Genomic DNA, 20,317 nt, shown 5'->3' with positions numbered 1-20,317 from the left:
AAAAAAAAGAAATCTTGCCATTTGCAATGACGTGGATGGAACTGGAGGGTATTATGCTGAGCGAAATAAGTCAATCAGAGAAAGACATGTATCATATGATCTCACTGATATGAGGAATTCTTAATCTCAGGAAACAAAATGAGGGTTGCTGGAGTGGTGGGGGGTGGGAGGGATGGGGTGGCTGGGTGATAGACATTGGGGAGGGTATGTGCTATGGTGAGCACCGTGAATTGTGTAAGACTGTTGAATCACAGACCTGTACCTCTGAAACAAATAATACATTATGTGTTAAAAAAAAAAAAAAAGAAGATAGTAGGAAGGGAAAAATGAAGAGGGGGGAAATTGGAGGGGGAGATGAACCATGAGAGACTATGGACTCTGAGAAACAAACTGAGCGTTCTAGAGGTGAGGGGGGTGGGGGGATGGGTTAGTCTGGTGGTGGGTATTAAAGAGGGCACGTATTGAATGGAGTACTGGGTGTTATACGCAAACAATGAATCATGGAACACTACATCAAAAACTAATGATGTAATGTATGGTGATTAACATAACATAATAAAATAAAATTAAAAAAATACAAATGTATATTATAAATATATAAACATATATTATAAAATACAAATAAAATATATAAATATAAAAAAATGTACACCTATACCAGCGTCCCTAGGTAACTATCTTGTTTATTTACTACATCAGTGGGCTCATACAGAGACAACATCCTAGCTTTCCATGTGTCACTGATGGAGACACACAGCTCTAAGACCTTTCCAGACCATCACAAGCAGATCAGGTCTGTTGTAGCTGCATCCATAATATCTTATTTGTGGGTATTTAATCAACTCCCTACTATGCACAAGTAGTTTGTCTCCAGTTTTGTCATTATAAGCCATACTGTAATAGACATCTAAAGGAGAAATGTAAAGTTTGGAATGAGTCAGTCCTGTAAAAGCAGCACAACTATGCAACGGATTAGATGTGGTTTTCACATTTACTATTATATTAATATTTATATATCAAAGTTTCTTCAATATTTGGTGGAAATATCACAGAAAAATTGAAATTCATTCTATATATGATTTGTGACATCTTTGCTGTAACAAATTTCACAGATACTGATCAATATCCACGCTAAATTCCTTTCACATTAAAAAAATTTTTTAAATAAAGGAATGTGACGAGGTATGCCTTAGTTTTACTAAAGATGGGGAAAGAGGTTATATAATTCAAACGTAAGAGACAGTTGAGTTCACTCTGACTTATTATCAGACACTGGACCCAGAAATTGTGGCATCTCTTTAAACCAACAATCTTTTTTAAAAAATTTTTTTGTTATGTTAATCACCATACATTACATCATTAGTTTTTGATGTAGTGTTCCATGATTCATTGTTTGTGCATAACACCCAGTGCTCCATGCAGAACGTGCCCTCTTTAATCACCAGGCTAACCCATCCTCCCACCCCCCCTCCCCTCTAGAACCCTCAGTTTGTTTTTCAGAGTCCATCGTTTCTCATGTAAACCAACAATCTTAAGACAAAGCTTAGCTGAAAGTGTGAGTTTAGAAAAGTGTTTTGTTGAGGTGCCTTGGTAGCTTGTCAGTTAAGTGTCCAACTTTTAATTTCAGCTCAGGTCATGATCTCAGGGTTGTGAGATCGAGCCCCACATCCGGCTCCGAGCTGAGCAAGGAGCCTGCTTGAGATTCTCTCCCTCTGCGCCCCCACCCCCCCGGCTTGCACACACTCTCTCTCTAAAAAAAAAGGAGAAAAATGTTTTTTTTTCCTGAAGTCATAATCTAAATCCTTTTTCTTTTAGGTTCTCCTTTACAGTGCATTTTGTTACTTGATTTGAATTTTGCTTTCATAATGTGAAACCCAAAGAAATTCTAAGATCTCACCAGTGCCAACTGTAGTTGGATGATTACTTCATGGTTTTGCTAAATGCATTAACCTACCTATTTGCAATTGTGCTAGGAGATAGGGATGCCAGTCTTTTCTTATTTAGATAGGAGTAGAAGCCCAATAAGACTGCTGCTGTGGAAAAGAGGGCACTTGGGAAAACTGCCTCCTAATTTTTAGGCTAATCACTAGTTTTGGTTTGTGCTTAGTGGACCATTGCGTCTTGCCATTAGTAGCCGAATGCTCAACTTCAATGACCAGACCTGAATCTCTGGTTCAATTAAACTGGGGTTCCATTAATGAAAATAAGATAATCAGAGACCCCCCCAGTTCTCTGCAGACTAATAATCATTAGCTAACGTGCACTGGGAACTGACAAGGTGAACAGTGTAGAAGTGTGGTAACACTGGCTTTTTGGAAACACAATTATCTTATTAATTTCATTAAATGCTCTCGATCAGGTTACATGCCATTCAACAAAATGCACTCTAAAATGGAAGTTTTAAGGTCTCGTTTTTTTGCTCGAGTGAACATACTAGAAAGCATCCATTGGAAGCCAGGATTTATTTCTGTGGCAGCTTCACTAGGATCTCAGTGTGTGCATTTATAATAAAGCACCACAATGTACATGGATACTGTACAGTTAGTTATAAGAGCACAGTCATTTTCTCATGCAATTCAAAAATCTCATCATGGGGAGTCCATTTTTCAGACAGACACAAAAACAAATAGTTGAAATGAAGAAATATCTCCTGGCTTTTCCAATATTAGAAAGTCTGCCCTTGGGCATTATTCATTAGCTACACCTTTCAAATAAAATATCTCATTATTATTATATATATTTATAGTAAGTGTCAAAGCCCACAAATGACAAAAATAGCAATGGAAACGTATTTGTAGAAGGAGAACCACAAAGTTCAATGTACAGCAGCCCCCTCCCATCTCTGGGGGATATGTTCCCAGAACCCCAACGGATGCCTGAAACTGGATAGTACCAAACCATACATATTCCATTTTTTCCTATACATACATACCTCTGATAAAGTTTAATTTATAAATTAGGCACAGTAAGAGATTCACAACTAATAATAAAATAGAACAATTACAACAATATACTGTAATAAAAGTTATGTGAATGTGTTCTCTAAAATATCTTATTGTGCTGTACTCACTGTTCTTGTGATGATGCGAGATGATAACATTTCTATGTGACAAGATGACGTGAGGTGGATGATGTCAGTGTGTGACCTAGTGTTAGGCTACTGTTGACTTTCTGATGATACATCAGAAGGAGGATCATCTGCTTCTGAACCACACTTGACCGCAGGTAACTGAAACCTCAGGTAAGGGAGGACTGCTGTATGTTCATGTAATCTTAGCTGCCATCCATGTCCAATGAGCTTTTCTTTAAGAGAAACCTTATGGTTATAAAGGAATAGAAATATAATTGGGATTCACAGGACAGAAGCAATATGCTCTTAGGTGATGATTATTAATTTCCTTCCTTTCTTCTTTCTCTCTCCTTCCTTCCTCCCTCTTTCTTCTTTCTTTTCTTTCTTTTTTTCTTTCTTTTTTTCTTTCTTTCTTTCTTTCTTTCTTTCTTTCTTTCTTTCCTTTCTTTCTTTCTTTCTTTCTTTCTTCCTTCCTTCCTTCCTTCCTTCCTTCCTTCCTTCCTTCCTTCCTTCCTTTCTTTCTTTCTTTCTCTTTCCTTTTTTCTTTTCTTTTCTTTCTTTCGTAGTGGGCTCCATGCCCAGTGTGGAGCCCAGCACAGGGCTTGAACTCATGAACCTTAAATCAAGACCTGAGCTGAAATCAAGAGTCAGATGCGTAACTGACTGAACCACCCAGGCACCCCTGATTATTAATTTTCTGTATATGTGACTCAAGTTGACTATCATTATGTATTGAGATCTCATTTATGGAATTTGCAAAATACATACTAATATCCTCTTCTAAAAGTTGAGATCAAATATGGCCTATGAACAGTTTCTGTTTAATTATAATATTGAGTTAATGATGCAATTAATATTTATTCAAATTCCTCTTTAATCTCAAGCATCATACATGTCCTTGAACTTTAAATTAAAAAAAGACACTTAAAATATCTGGATATAGAATTGCATTTTCATTTAAAGACATAATTAATTCTTAAAACATTAAGCTAGAGAGATAAAAGAAGAAAAGAGCATTCACAATTGCTCTGAGTTATCTGATAGGGTTTACAGCTTAGTCATTTCTGTTACTGAAAGCATTCACAGACTATTAGATACAGATCGAGTGTTTGGTTATCAAAAACACCCTTGCTTCTTTCATTCTGTGGTGAATCTCCCATTGAGATTGATTTGTGACCTGAGGTGTTTACGATGGCTGTCTGGGGAGTAAGATCTTTTTCATCCTTCTATATATTTTCTAAAGGTTCTTTAACGAACACGGGTTATATATATTCTCTCTCCCTAAAGAGAGTGTATATAATAAATATACAAATTCTTGCTACCTATGCCCTGTGCAACCAAAATGTACTGCCTAAAGTTGGCAATTGTGGAAATAGGTGATGGGGACATGGGGGTTTTTATGTCTTCTCTCTACTTTTCTGGAAGTTTGGAAATTTCATAATCGAGAGTTTAGAATTATAGTGTCTACTTACACATAGTCCCCTGCCTGGGTTTATACTGAAGAAGTTACAAAATAGGTCCCAATTCTCCAGGAATATACAATTTAGGACATGTAATGCTGATGAGGATTGACATAAAAAAATACACCAAGAAGGGCGCCTAGGTGGCTCCGTGGGTTAAGCTTCTGACTCTTGGTTTCGGCTCACGTTGTGATCTCAGGGTCATGAGATTGAGCCCTGGCTTGGACCCCAAGCTCAGTGGGGAGTCTGCTTAAGATTCTCTCCCTCTGGGGCGCCTGGGTGGCTCAGTTGGTTAAGCGACTGCCTTCGGCTCAGGTCATGATCCTGGAGTCCCTGGATCGAGTCCCGCATCGGGCTCCCTGCTCGGCAGGGAGTCTGCTTCTCCCTCTGACCCTCCTCCCTCTCATGCTCTCTGTCTCTCATTCTCTCTCTCGCAAAAAAAAAAAAAAAAAAAAAATTATCTCCCTCTGCCCCTCCCCCTGCTCACTCGCGTGTGCTCTCTCTCAAATAAATAAAATCATAAAAAATACACCAAGAATAAATACAGCATAGAGTAAAACAGTTCATTTCTATAACTCACTCATTTTCTCATAGCTCTCTCTTTTCTCCAGCTTCTACTTTGACCTCTCAAACTTTGACCCCACTCTCTTCCCCATCTGTTATCTGAGAATCAACAAGTCCTGCCTATGTTTCCCCTGCAGCATCTCTTAGGCTCATCACTTACCATGGAGCCACTGACATTTTATGCCCAGATGGCTGCAAAGACATCTGAGTTGTAATTCTTAATCTCTGGTCTCACTTGATTTAAAAATTTATCTTGACTCCTGATGTCAAATTTATCTTCCTAAGAAAGGCTTTGTTGTGTCTCTACTTTAGGAGCAGGAGGCACTCTTCTTGTATTCTTCTGACCCAGCCATTCTGCCCACTAGGCCATTCCTCTTACTAACTCCTCAGAAAACTCATCCATGCATTTTGCTGTCTCCTTGTCTTTGCTCAGTCTTCTGCACCACCTTACACTTCCATAAATCCTATATTTATTTATAATAAAAACATACACAAGTATTTCCTGAATACTTTCAAGACCTATTTCTTCCTCCATAAGTGCCTTATTACGACCATCATTTTACCTTCCTTGGGATTACTTCTGTGTTTTTGAGTGTCATCCAAGCCACAGGACTTTTGTTTGGATAAGTGATCCAGTGGTTCTCAACCCTGCTGCACATTAGAATCACTGAAGGCATTTAAAAAATATCCATCCAAGGCCAATTAAATCAGAATCTCGAGATGAAGCATAGGCATTAGGAAAAAAATTTTTTTTTTACATAAATTATTTATAAAATGTCCCAGGTGATTCTAACAAACAGGAAGTTGAGACTCACTCATATAAATAATATTCGGTTTCTTAATTTGTACATACTATTCATTCATTTGGTCAAGAGTTATGGGTATCTATTACAGAGGTACAAAACTGGTAGCCCTGACATGGTTTGTTAGGCTTATAGAATGTTTTCAAAAAATTTTAGACTTTAGACAATATTTTAGAATTGGAAGATTCATCATAAACATTGAACTACCTAGCTCCTCTTGAAAACAAAAAAAAGGAAGATCTGGTGAGACTGTGCATGAATTCTTGCAAGGCAACACTTGGCTAGAATGGAATTGCAGTATCCCTTCTAGATGGAGAATGAACTTCTAGTTTGCTACAGTCCTCATCACTCCCTATTGCTCCCTCACAGGGACTGAGTACTAACTACCATTTATTCTATCATTTGCATAGTTGTTAATGTTACTGCTTTAACAGTAGAGAAAATTCTTTGAAGCCCTACCTGATTCCTTTCCCCTAATGACCCCCTCCACTCCCAATAAGGCTCACTGTTGAATAAAAAATGTTTCTATGTGTCAAATATCCAGGCATCCAGCCCACTTTATTCATTATGTTATCTGACTGGCCTCCATAGTAATTTGAGTTTGCAGCCCCTGGCCTGCAAACACTGTGGTAAACACTGTGTTAGATGCTAGGGATATAGAAGAATGAGGTACAGTGTTACTTTTGGAGGAAGTCACACTTTATTGGGAAATGCAGACATATTAAAAAGTATTGTAAAAAAAAAAAGAAAAGAAAGGAAAAAAAAGTCAGGGAAAGAAGGGAACAGTGCTTGTCAGAATTAGGAAAGACCGTACAGAAGAGGTAGCATTTGAGTTGGATCTAGAAAAGTGAGTTGGGAGTGTTTACAGGCAGAAAGGCAAGGAAGCTGTTTTAGACCAAGAAACAGCAATCCCCAAATATGAACATGTGAAAGCCCACAGCATGGTCAAAAAATCGCACATGGGGAATGAGAGAGGAAACTCTGGAGTAGGTTGGGATAGGGGAGGTTGGTTTTGTGTGAACTCCCAAGGGTTTTTTCATTTTGTCTTCTAATAGTGGGAAAGGCATTAAAGATCTTTAATCGAAGAGAGACACGATCACATTTCTATTTCTATTATCAGAAAGATAATTCTGACAGCAATGGGTAGATTAACTGGGAGGCTAAGGTGAGCGATGGTGGGAACCCGATCAATGAAAGCAACAAAAGGATAGAGGAGCAGACAGATTTGAGAGATGTTTCGGAAGTATAACTGGCTGGGCCTGGAAGAGTACAGGAAAAGGAGAGGACTAATCAAAGATGTTTTGATTTGGTATGTAAAAACCCAGAAAATATTTTAGCTGCTAAAGAGAAATTTAAAATGATTTATCACAGACATGAGTCGATATTAGAGTGACTTAATATTTAACTTCAAGCTATAAAGTATCATTGTGGTGTGGGATTTTTTTTTAAACCCTTTTTTTTGGTCTTTCAAATAAATATGCTTATAATTTAGGTGCCTGGTGCATACCTGATTCTGCTGAACTTAGAGGATGACCTCCAAATTTTATTTCAGTTTGGCGGAGTTTAGTCATGTTTAGCAGCTGTGTGACTTGTGGAACATCTGTCGTTAGTTGGCAGCTTCGTGGAATAATGTCTGTAGGTTCATCTGTTGGAAAGGGAATACCATATCCAGCTGAAAATAAAGACAAACATTCATTCCCCAAATATAAGTCATTTTTGCCAAATGGACATATCTTATAAATGAAATCGATTAAAGCATTTTAGAATATGACTTTGAATGAGTTACTCAAACTTACGGCCTCAGCTTTCTCATCTATAAAATGAGCACTGTAAGTTTACTGCTTACTTTGTAGCACTGTAGGAAAGATTAAATGAGATAAAGTGTATAACATACAGAGCAGGTTCAGAGACTTGTACAATAAATGAGAGCATTCATTGGATAGATTTTGTACTTATTTTTCAATACTAGAAGGTGACTCAAGAAAAGAGCTAGTTAGGTGTGCTCTGATGCAGATTTCTGGGAGTACAGTGGCTCATTTGTAAGAGATCAATGATACAAAGACATAGTTGAATAAGCACCTACAGCCACTATATGAGTAAATTTTTAACTTTTTATTTTGAAATAATTTTAGATCTACAGAAAAGTTACAGAAATAGTAGAGTTCTTAATACCTTTTACTCAGCTTCCCCTAATGTTAACATCTTACCTTTGAATATTTTCAAAGAAAGGTTTATTATAATTAAAATAGTATTTTTATTATTGTAATTTGTATTCCTAATGAAATTTGATATCATTCATATATATTTACATGGATATACAAATTTCCAGTTTAGTAAATTTTGTGTTCATGTTCTTAACCCATTTTGGTATTAGAACATTATGTTCTTATTTATTTGTATGATCTCTCTTATGGCAAACATATTAAGCCTTGTCATACGTCATAAGCAGGAATTAAATCGGTATTAGTATTCCAAAAAGCAATTCTCCTAAATGTATCAAAAGCCTTAAAAATTTACATGCCATTTTACTCCATAATTTCACTTTACGAATCTTTTCTCTCTCTTTTTTTTTTAATTAGAGAGAGAGGGAGTGTGCGTGCACATGCTTGCCAGGTGGGGAGGGGCGGAGGGACAAGGATAGTCTTAAGCAGACTCTGCTATGAGCGTGGAGCCCCAAATGGGACTCAAGGCTTGATCTGATGACCCAGAGATCATGACCTGAGCTGAAACCAAGAGTTGGCTGCTTAACTGACTGCACCACCCAGGTGTCCCTGAGTCTTTTCTAAAGCAAAAAACAACAACAACAACAAAAAAACCCAGAAACTCAGATGAAAGATCTATGTAAATAGGTGTTAATAATTTTTGAAAAATAAACAACTTGAATTACCAGTAAAGAGCCACAAGAAATTCTATTTATGAAGATGGCTTGATGATGTGGGAAAGACTCATGATAGGAAGTTAAGTGAAAGTAATATATACAAAACTCTAACTCTACTGTAGAAAATCAATAAATAAAATGTGTGCATGGCAAAAAGACTAAAATGAAATATACTGAAATGTAAAATAACTTTTGATGGTTAGCTTAAGTGTGGGCTTTATTTTCTTCTACATAAAAATGTCTGTGTTTTTAATTTTTATAAGTAAAATTTCTTTTCTTTTTTTAAAGATTTTATTTATTTATTTGGCAGAGAGAGACACAGCGAGAGAGGGAACACAAGTAGGGAGAGTGGGAGAGGGAGAAGCAAGCTTCCTGCGGAGCAGGGAGCCCCATGCGGGGCTCAATCCCAGGACCCTGGGATCATGACCTGAGCCGAAGGCAGATGCCTAACGACTGAGCCACCCAGGTAAAATTTCTAATTTTAGAATGTAGTGGAAAAAATTTGTGTGTGTGTATATGTGAATATGAGTAGTAACAAAAATTCAACCAATCATCCCTCAAAAAACATCCTATGTAAGTATAAACTCTAACGACATTTATAAAGGCAAATGATGTTAGGTTTATATGCACCCAAGTCATGGCAGTTTCCTAATTAGACCCTAATGTCCTAATCTTGAAAAGGAAATGAATCATTTAACTAAAAACTTAAATACTCATCAGCAATGTAATGGTTTCTAAGTGTCCTAATGCTCCAGTCATTAAAAATGCAGTAGATTTACAAATCTTAGTTTTCAGGTATTCTTTGTTCATTTCTTATTTGTCATCGACATTTAGAAAATCAATATAAAGTAGTTGAGTAGATAAACTCTCAAAATAGAAAACATTTGGAAAAATAAGTAAGCTAACTCCAGATATATACTTGACATATCATTTCAAACTCTTCTGAGGTAGAAAAAGATAATTTCCACTTCAATGCCAATATTGATAAACTAAGATTTTATAATAAAAGAGGCAGAGAATTCTGTAGGTTATAAGACCCTGAAAGAAAATGCTGAATTCTCAATCACATAAAAACAAGTCGTGGAAACTTTAGCTTATAGGGATTGTGTGGTACAGTGACCAGGGTACAGTGCCATATAAAGTTGAAATGTATACAAAACAAAACCTGAGTTTCCATCTAGCAAGAAATAGCCAAAAATCCCTGGTAACCCCAAATCCAAGGCAGAGACTATGACAAAACTCCAATCTGAATTTAACAGGATCGTGGTTGACATGCAGATCAGATTTCACAGTAAAAGGATAAATCCCTTCTGTGCCACTTTTCCTTTCTATACATCTACTCTTCCTTTGCACCCACAACTGTCTCACTACTCATTGGATTATTCATCAAGGGAGACTGTGAACAGTATAAAACCTGCAATAAAAGGAGGAATCAAAGAAAAAAAGATCAGTTTATTATTTTTAAAATAAAGATGAATTATTAAGCCCATTTAGCAACTACTCACTCTCAAACTTTGTGGAGGAATACATAGAGAGGATCTTTAGTCTCATTTTTGTGAAACCAAACTATGAAAGAGCTTTATGACCTGGTAGTTGGATGTTTTGATAAACCGAAGTGGAAGTTAACTCAGCTCCCCACCACCCACCTCACCAATAAATACTCCCTTCTCCATATCCAATTACTGGGCCACTTTATTTTATTTTTTTACCATTCATGGCTTAATCAAAAAATAAGAATTTCTAGAGCACCTGGGTGCTAAGTTGGTTAAGCGTCTGTCTTCAGCTCAGGTCCTGGGATCCAGCCCTGTGTTGAGCTCCCTGCTCAGCAGGGAGTCTGCTTCTTCCTCTCCCTCTGCCCCTCCACCCCTGTTCCAGCTCTCTCTGTCTCTCACTCACTCTCTCTCAAATAAATAAATAAAATCTTAGAAAAAGAGAAAGAATTCTGAATACAGCATGGGTCCTACATAAAAAATAAATAGTGCTAAACTGTGAGTACATAGAGGGCACGGTCTGCCTTCATTCATTCATTTACTCATTTTATCATTCAGCAAATACTTATTGAGCCTCTACTGTGTGCCAGGGAATCTCGTGGTGAGCTAGAGTGACTCTGTCCTGGTCTTCTTGAAGCTTACACCTAATAAAGAATATGAAACAGATTATATTATAAGTAACTATTCAATTATAATTTTATTAAGTGCTCCAAAGGAGAAGTTCAAGGTGTAATGAAAGAGGTTAAGGGTATCAGGGAAAGTCTTTTCTGACAAAGAGACATTTACTTATTTTTTATTTTTAAAAAGATTTTATTTATTGAGAGAGAGAGAGAGCATGAGAGGGAGGGAGGGTCAGAGGGAGAAGCAGATACTGGGACTCCAGGATCATGACCGGAGCCAAAGGCAGTCTCTTAACCAACTGAGCCACCCAGGCGCCTCTAGTAAAGAGACATTTAAACTGAGTCATAAAAGATAAGCAGAAGTTGTCCTGGTGAAATGGATGGGAGGGATCATTCAGGTGGAGGGAACAGAGTATTTGAAGCCTCTGAAGGCAGGATATCTCTGGTGCATTCTAGGAAGTGAAAGAAGACAATTCTGCCAAAGGGTTGCCAGTGTGGGAGAGAATAGGGAGAGAATCCCAACGATATATTTAGTACAGCATCTGGTTCAAAGGGGATGCTCAATAAATGGTCATGGCTGAAGGCCCCTTAATAACAGCTGACCTAGATTAAAAGCAGCGGCTAAGTCTTCCACTTTTCTTCTTTGGTTGTTCTTTGCTCAGCTATCTCCTGAGAAGTACTCCACACACATTTTATTTGGATATCACATCTTTCTCCCCAGATGGCAAATAACAAATCAAGCTGGTAATCAGATACTGGGGGACCGAGGCCTACCTGCATTGTTCTTCCAGACAAGTTCTATCTTCTGTAAGAGAATGTGTATGGAAACATGAAGACTGCTTGATTAACACTGGAAAATGACACAGTTGAATTTAAGGTGCTTTTGCTAACAAATCTGAAAGAATTGCAGTGTTGGCTGGAATGGTCAGCTCAGAATGGCAAAATGGTACATGGAGGAGAAGGCTATGAGAAAACTGAGATTTGCTCATGTAGCATTGAAACACAACCAGGTGGTGGGTTTTTTGCTGTCTTTGCTCCCAGTATGAGTTAGTATATTCGAATGTTTGAGTGACTTTGTAACCCTGTTTGGCTTTCTTTGGCTATAATGCCACCATAAAGTGAACCATTCTTGTAGGTGTTGGATATCTCTGATGAAGATCTTAACTAGCTTTAAAAATTAAGTCATTGGGGTGCCTGGGTGGCTCAGTTGGGTAAGTGTCCAACTCGATTTTGGCTCAGGTCATGATCTGAGGATTATGAGATCAAGTCCAGCTTTGGGCTCTGTACTCAGCAGGGATTTCGCTGGACATTCTCTCTCTCCCTCTGCCCCTCCCCCTGCTTGCGCGCACATGCGCACTCTCTCTCTCAAATAGATAAATCTTAAAAAAAAAATTAAGTCACCAATTTTAATACATACATAAAGCACTTTATGCATTAAAACATCACTTATATTGAACATAATAAAAATAAATAAATAAAAAAACATCACTTATTAGCTGTGCGACTTTGGCATGATAATTTACCTCTCTGTGCCCTTGGTTGTCTTACCTGTAAATCATGGATTAAAAAAATAATACCTTATAGGGTTATTGTGATGATTAAATAAGTTAATGTTTGTAAGGGCCTAAGAACAGTGCCTGGTACATAGAAAGTACTATGAAAGTGTTTATTATTAATAATAGACAAATACTTACGTCAATTGTTTCATTATAATGGAAACAAAACCACCATGTCTTAGTATGTGTTTTTTATAATAAAAGGTCTTGATATTTAAAGGGGTAAATAAGCCTGAACTACACCAAACACCTGGCTATCCTGAAATGAATCATGCCTTTACTCTTTTTTTTTAAATATTTTATTGAGGAGAAATTCACATTAATATATCAGTAAAAATTAAGCATTTTAAAGTGAACAATTCATTGGCACATAGTACACTCACCGTGTTGTACAACCACCACCTCTATGTAGTTCCAAAACATTTTCATCATTCCAAAGCAAAATCCCTTATCCATTAGCCAGTTTCTGTCCATTTCCTCCAACTCCCAGTCCCTGGCAACCACAAATCTGCATTCTTTCTTTATGGATTTATGGACATTTCATATAAATGGAATGATGCAATATGTGACTTTTTCTCTGTGTGTATAATACATACCATGTTTTGTTTATCCATTTATCTGTTGATGAACATTTGGGCTGTTTCCACATTTTGGTTATTGTGAATAACACTGCAATGAACATGCATGTACATGTTTCTGTTTTCCATTCTTTTGGGTATATACCAAGGAGTGGCACTGCAGGTTCATATGGTAATTCTGTGTTTTACATTTCAGGAACTGCCAAACTATCTTCCATAGTGGGTGAACCGTTTTGCATTCCCATTAACAATGTACAAGGATTCCAATTTCTCCACACCCTTGCCAACACTTGTTTTCTTTTCTTTTTTTAAAAAAGATTTTATTTATTTATTTGACAGGGAGAGACACAGCAAGAGAGGGAACACAAGTAGGGGGAGTGGGAGAAGGAGAAGCAGGCTTCCCCCGGAGCAGGGAGCTCAACGTGGGGCTCAATCCCAGGACCCTGAGATCATGACCTGAGCTGAAGGCAGATGCCTAATGACTGAGCCATCCAGGTGCCCCCAACACTTGTTTTCTATTAAAAAAAATTATAGCCATCCTAGTGAGTGCGGTGGTATCTCCTTGTGGTTTTGATTTGCATTTCCCTAATGACTAATGCCATTGAGCAATTTTTCATATGTTTGTCAACGATTTGTATATCTTCTTTGGACAAATACTTAACAGTAGTTAAGTCCTTCAACCATTTTTTAATTGGGTTGTGTGTCTTTCTGTTGTCGAGTTGTAAGAGTCCTTTACATATTCCAGATACTGGAAGATATCAGAATATTCCATATATATACTCTCTATATGTAGAATCAGAATATTTATCCTATCAGATATATGATTTGCAAATATTTTCTCTCATTCTGTAGGTTGTCTTTCAATTTCTTAAAAGTGTTCTTTGATACATAAAAGTTTGAAGTTTTAATGTCCAATTTATCTATTTTTAAAATTTTGCTGCTGTGCTTTGGGTCATATCTAGGAATCCATTGCCAAATCTAAGGTCATGAAGATTAAGCTCTACTTTTTTCCTAAGAGTTTTATTTAGCTCTTATATTTAGGTCACTGATCCATTTGAGTTAGTTTTTATATATGGCATGAGGTAGGGGTCCATACTCATTGTTTTGTGTGTGGATATCCAATTGTCCAGAACCATTTGTTGAAGAGTCTCCTCTATCCTCATTGAATGTTCTTGGCACCCCTGTCAAAATTAGATGTATGGATTCATTTCTGGACTCAATTCTATTCCGTTGGTGTATATGTCCATTCTAATTATACCAAACTGTTTGATTACTGCAACTCTTGGATTAAGTTTTGAAATTGGGAAGTGTGAATCCACCAAATTTGTTCTTCTTTTTCAAGATTGTTTTTAGCTATTTTGGTCCCCTTGCAATTCCATATGAATTTGAGGATTAGCTTTTTCATTTCTGCAAAAAAGGCCATTGAAACACTGAGAGATTGCACTGAATCTCTAGATCTCTTTGGGTCATACCAACATCTTAACAACATCAAGTCTTTCAATCCATACATATCACATGTATTTATTTCCATTCACTTAGGTCTTCTCTAACTTCCTTTAGCAATGTTTATAGTTTTCAGTGAACAAGTTTTTCATCTCCTTGATTAAGTTTATTCCTAGGTATTTATTTATTTGGGATGACATTATAAATGGAATTATTATCCTTAGAATTTTTAGGATATGAAGTTCTAATATAAATAATATTTATAATACTTACTTATAAAATACAATTGATATTTTAATCAGAATAAGTCTGTGTCTTGATATATAGATACTCATAACCCATTTTTGTGGGATCTACTATTGGCTGGGCACCTCTGCTATGCTGAAATCTTAGCTCTTTTTTCTTGCCCTGGGGTGGTTTACTAGGCAAGGGCAATCTGAGTTCAACTCCACTGCAGGAAGGAGTGGGAATGCAGCCTTAAACTGAAAAGATCTGAATATGATGTGCATCACGTGACCTGGAGATAGAGAGGCAGGAAAACACTCAACAGTGCTGATTATTAAAAACACTAAAGCATTCCAGTTATTGAGGAAGGTAAATATGTATACTGTTGAGGAAGGAACAGCCAGAGGCTTGGCCTAGAGTTCCACCTTCTGTGACCTCAGCACAAGATGCCTTATTTCCATGGGTCTTGTTTCCTCTCTGTATAATTAGGACATTGGATTACATGGTCTCTAAGGCCCTTCCCCGCTCCATGAGTCTATTAAGGCAATACATCAGTATTTCTAGTTTTTTTCTGTGGCCTTTGAAGGGATAATTTTCTTCACATTGCTTGACATTCAATAAAGGCTTATGAAGAGAGAGAATGACTGAATGAATAATTGAACAAACAATTAGCCCACTCTTACTTCATTAATTCATCAAATGTGTATGACAGATTACCAGTGCCAGGTCACGTGCTAGAGGTAAAAATATGGAGACTTAACCTATGCCCTCAAGGGACTCTCAGTCTGAAATCATTCTTTTAATTATTCTCTTCTTCTTGCATTTCTGAACACAGAACACATATGTCCAAGCGCTGATATTTTAGAAAGCACTGAACTGGGGTGTCAGGAGACCTGTAAAATCATCACTGGCAGAGCATAAGTCCATACTTAGTGGATAATTGTTTGTTCTTTCCTCTCTTCTCTTGGCTCTCTTGTTTTTCTCTTATCTAACTATCTGTACATATATTGTTTTTTTTTAAAATGCAGAGTGATTTAAGTTATGATTTTTTAAAAATATTTTATTTATTTATTTGACAGAGAGAGACACAGCGAGAGAGGAAACACAAGCAGGGGGAGTGGGAGAGGGAGAAGCAGGCTTCCTGCTGAGCAGGGAGCCCGATGCGGGGCTCGATCCCAGAACCCTGGGATCATGACCTGAGCCGAAGGCAGACGCTTAACGACTGAGCCACCAAGGCGCCCCAAGTTATGATTTTTTTTTAATGTAGTAATGATTTAAGTTAATCAATAATTCAGTCATGCAAATGCCTAAAAATGCCAGTCCACATTTCCTCAGGAACCATAAAATTATGTCATAAATTCAATTGAATCAACATGCTTTACTACTTGTCCAGCATCAGCCATTCCTCTGGGCAAGTGAAAAACTGGTTAATTTCTTGTTTTAGGGTCCCAATAATTCACTTTCTATTATATGCCACTGTGTAAACAGAGAACAGCAATGTAATTGGGCAACATTTCCTAGCTCGGGTGAGTTTAAGAGGTTCTAGAGTGAAATGTAGCAGCTTAAATAAACTAAGGGCAACAGGGTACTGAGCTTAAGCAAGCATTTAATACAGTATGTTTAAGTTGAATCTCAGAATGAAATATAAGAAACAAGTAAAAGAGTTTCCTATGATAAAAGTCTCAACCTTATGACTAACAGAACTGTCTTTGCAGAAGAAAATGTCCCTCCCTCTACTTTCAGTATGAAAGACAAAGGGACATCCATTACTTATTGAATACAGACACCCTTAACACAGCCAGTCACCAAATCCTGGCATTCTTATTCCATGATGTTATCTTCTGTCTCTCTCTTTCTTTAAATTTCCCCTCCCTTCCATCCTCCCAAGAAAGGCAGAACACTGTAGTAATTAGGAGTATAAACTTGAGTCCTATTACCAGGGTTCAAAACCTGCCTCTACTACTTAACAATTGTGTGACACTGGACACATTATCTGACTTCTCTGTGCCTAAGTTTCCTTATCTGTAAAATGGGGATAATAACAAACACTTTATAGAGTTTGTATGAGCATTAAATTAAGTTCATATATATATAAAGTGTTTAGAACACCTACTGCTTCTATTAGCACCATCATCATTGTTATCACTTCTGCTGCCAACCTCCTTGACCAGGGACACTCAATTTGCCCCATACTGTGTTATCCTTTGTCCCCTTTTATCAAATTGTCTTGAAAATGAACTTTTGCAGCGTTTATTTTTCTGCTGTCTAAAATTACACAGAGAACTCTGAGGATAGGAAACTTGCTCTACCTCTTTATGTCAAAGTATGTGGCCTAGTAATAAAATATTATATTAAATTACACCTCCCACCTCTGCCATGTACCATACTGAACTTCCTGTTCCTTGACTGCATCAGATCTATTCATGATGCCATGCCTTTATACATACACACTCTTTCCTTTTCCTGAAATGCCTTCCTTTCTTGTCTACTTCCATTACCTGAAAAATTATTTCATTAGTTGAGAAATTGTTATTTTTCCTTCAGGATATAGTTTGGAAAATTTATATTTTCAGGTGAGTACAGAACAAACACTGCTCTACAGACAGATACTGACCCATTAAGTCATTTTCACTGGTCTGCAGTGAAAATGTCAGTCTTTATTCTGAAATTAACACCTTCCTAATATGTGTGTGTGTTTAAATGTCTTCCCAATTAATTAAATGATTACAATAATTGTAGTTTTTTTTGTTTGTTTGTCTGTTTTAATGCCCTGATTTGGTGAATTTAAAAATTGGCAACCTTATGTTAGTCAAGTTTTTTGTAACTTGGTAGGTCTGTGACATCCAAATGCCTCTCCAAGTGGCTCTATCAAGTGAGAGTTAAGTGCTCCAACTCTCCTCCCAGTGCTTGTTAAGACCATTAGGGAAGTTTCCTCCAGGTATAACAATCAATATGTACATGTATATTTTCCTGAGAGATCCCAAGCTCCTCAAAGCATGGGCTGTCATTCCAGTGCCTGATTATAGGAGGCAGAGAAATGGTAGCATCTACACCATGAATTATAGTTTATGTCTTTTCACATATATATTTATAGTTTATTGGATCTTCAAAACAACCTTATAATAACTAATGAGGAAATAATGCTCAGAGATGTTCAGAACTCACACAAAGCACAAAGTTGGTATGTGATCACAGCAATAGACTGTGGGACCATTAATCTGTGTCTTTAGTCTCTACAATATCAATTTAACTTCTTCAATATGTACTCGGTTTATACACTTCATGCCTTCAGTGGGAATGTAATAGTATTTTACTTTAACTCATTTTACTGATGCAGAAATTGAAGCATAGAGACAGGGTGAGCACTTGTGCAGGTTAAATGGAAGCTAAATGAAGAATATGGGGTTAAATTCCACAGCACCTGAACCACACTGTGCTTCCTCAAGTCTACTCAGAACATTTTAGGCAATCTGAGATGCCACATTCATAAGCCTTTTTTTCAGGCCTTCTAAAAGAAATCATGCCAATGTTTGTTCTTGGAATTTTACTGATTATCATTCATTTTAAAAAAATTAATTATAAATCAAAATATATGTATATTGTTCAAAAATACAAATGGTACTGTAATTATGAGAAAAAGTCATCATTCCCTAACCTCACACATCCCCTAGTCCTACAGTGCAGAGGCAACTATTCTCAAGCCTTTCAGCAATAGCCTCTAAATCTTCTGGTACTTCTGTTTATAAATAGTAGCCTTATATTGACATTTCTGCCCTTGTGCTTTAGATAATATTTCTGGCTTCCTATTTTGGAAAAAATATGGAACCACAAAAGACCTGAATAGCCCAAGCAATCCTAAAAAAGAAAAGCAAAGCAGGAGCATCACAATTCTGTACTTCAAGCTATATTACTGTAGTCATCAAGACATTATGGCACTGACACAAAAACAGACACATAGATCAATGGAACAGAATAGAGAACCCAGAAATGGACCCACAACTATATGGTCAACTACTCTTCAACAGAGCAGAAAAGAATATCCAATGGAAAAAAGACAGTCTCTTCAACAAATGGTGTTGGGAAAACTGGACAGCAACATGTGGAAGAATGAAACTGGACCACTTTCTTACACCATTCCCCAAAATAGTCTCAAAGTGGATGAAAGATCTAAATGTGAGACAGGTATCCATCAAAATCCTAGACGAGAACACAGGCAGCAACCTCTGTGACCTTAGCCATAGCAACTTCTTACTAGACACGTTGCCAGAGGCAAGGAAAACAAAAGCAAAAATGAACTATTGGGACTTCATCAAGATAGAAAGTGTCTGCAGAGTGAAGGAAACAATCAACAAACCAAAAGCCATGCCTACAGAATGGGAGAAGATATTTGCAAATGATATATCTGATAAAGGGTTAGTATCCAAAGTCTGTAAAGAACTTATCAAACTCAACACCCCCAAACCAAATAATCCCATTAAGAAAGGTCAGAAGACATGAATAAACATTTTTCCAAAGAAGAGATCCAGATGGCTAACAGAAATATGAAACAATGCTCAACATCACGCATTATCAGGGAAATACAAATCAAAACCATGATGAGATACCACCTCACACCTGTCAGAATGGATAAAATTAACAACACAGGAAACAAGAGATGTTGGTGAGGATGTGGAGAAAGGGGAACCCTCTTACACTGTTAGTGGGAATGCAAACAGGTGCAGCCACTCTGGAAAACAGTACGGAGGTTCCTCAAAAAGTTAAAAATAGAACTACCCTACAATTCAGCAATTACACTACTAGGTATTTACCCAATGGACACAAAAATACAGATTTGAAGGGGTGCATTCACCCCAATGTTTATAACAACATTATTAACAATAACCAAACTATGACTATATTACTGTAGTCATCAAGAGCCATAAAAAAGAATGAAATTTTGCCATCTGCTGTGATGTGGATGAAACTAGAGTGTATCATGCTAAGTGAAATAAGTCAGAGAAAGACAAATACAATATGATTTCACTCATATGTGGAATTTAGGAAACAAAACAGATGAACATGTGGAAAGAGAAAAGAAAGAGAAGGAAAGAGGGGGAGGCAAACCATAAGAGACTCCTAACGATACAGAACAAACTGAGGGTTGATGGAAAGAGGTGGGTGGGGGATGGGCTAAACGGGTGTTGGGTATTAAGGAATGCACTTGTTATGATGAGCACGGGGTGTTATACATAAGGGGTGAGTCACTAAATTCTACTCATGAGACCAATATTATACTATATGTTAACTAACTAGAATTTAAATAAATATTTGGAAGAGAAAAATAATTGACTGGATGGGTATAGAATTCTAAGTTGAAAATCATTTTTCCTCAGACTTTTGAAGTTATAGTTTTAAGGTCTTCTACCATCTAATGTTGTTGTGTGAAGTCAGACATCATTATTCACATTCCTACTCCTTTGTATGCAACTTGAATTTTAAAAAAATTCTGGAAGCTTAAGTAATCTTTTCTCTTTCTCCCTCCTATTCTTAAATTATACAATGGTGGTTCTTTTTTTCTTTTCATTTTCTTTTTCATTTTCTGCTTCTTTTTCTGTTTTTGATGAGCTGCATCAATATGAAAAACCTGGCCT

General features: G+C 37.0%; 1 protein-coding gene across 7 annotated transcripts in view; it reads right to left on the bottom strand.

Annotated features, from left to right (window-relative positions):
• The window catches only part of CFAP20DC (CFAP20 domain containing), a 261,449-nt gene that overhangs the window by 111,581 nt on the left and 129,551 nt on the right, over window positions 1–20,317 (bottom strand). For 5 of the 7 annotated variants that reach the window (XM_034997947.1, XM_034997952.1, XM_034997951.1 and 2 more), the window contains exon 7: window positions 7,405–7,569. In XM_034997947.1, coding sequence (XP_034853838.1) covers window positions 7,405–7,569 — 165 coding nt within the window. The remainder of the gene's footprint in view (window positions 1–7,404; window positions 7,570–20,317) is intronic. The other 2 variants (XM_034997948.1, XM_034997953.1) reach the window with 1 other exon arrangement.

This window comes from Mirounga leonina, unplaced genomic scaffold, assembly GCF_011800145.1.
Source record: "Mirounga leonina isolate KUSES-001 unplaced genomic scaffold, KU_Mleo_1.0 Mir_94, whole genome shotgun sequence".
Taxonomy (NCBI): Eukaryota; Metazoa; Chordata; class Mammalia; order Carnivora; family Phocidae; genus Mirounga; species Mirounga leonina.
Note: the sequence above shows the minus strand (reverse complement) of the source record. Positions and strands in the feature narration are given on the sequence as shown.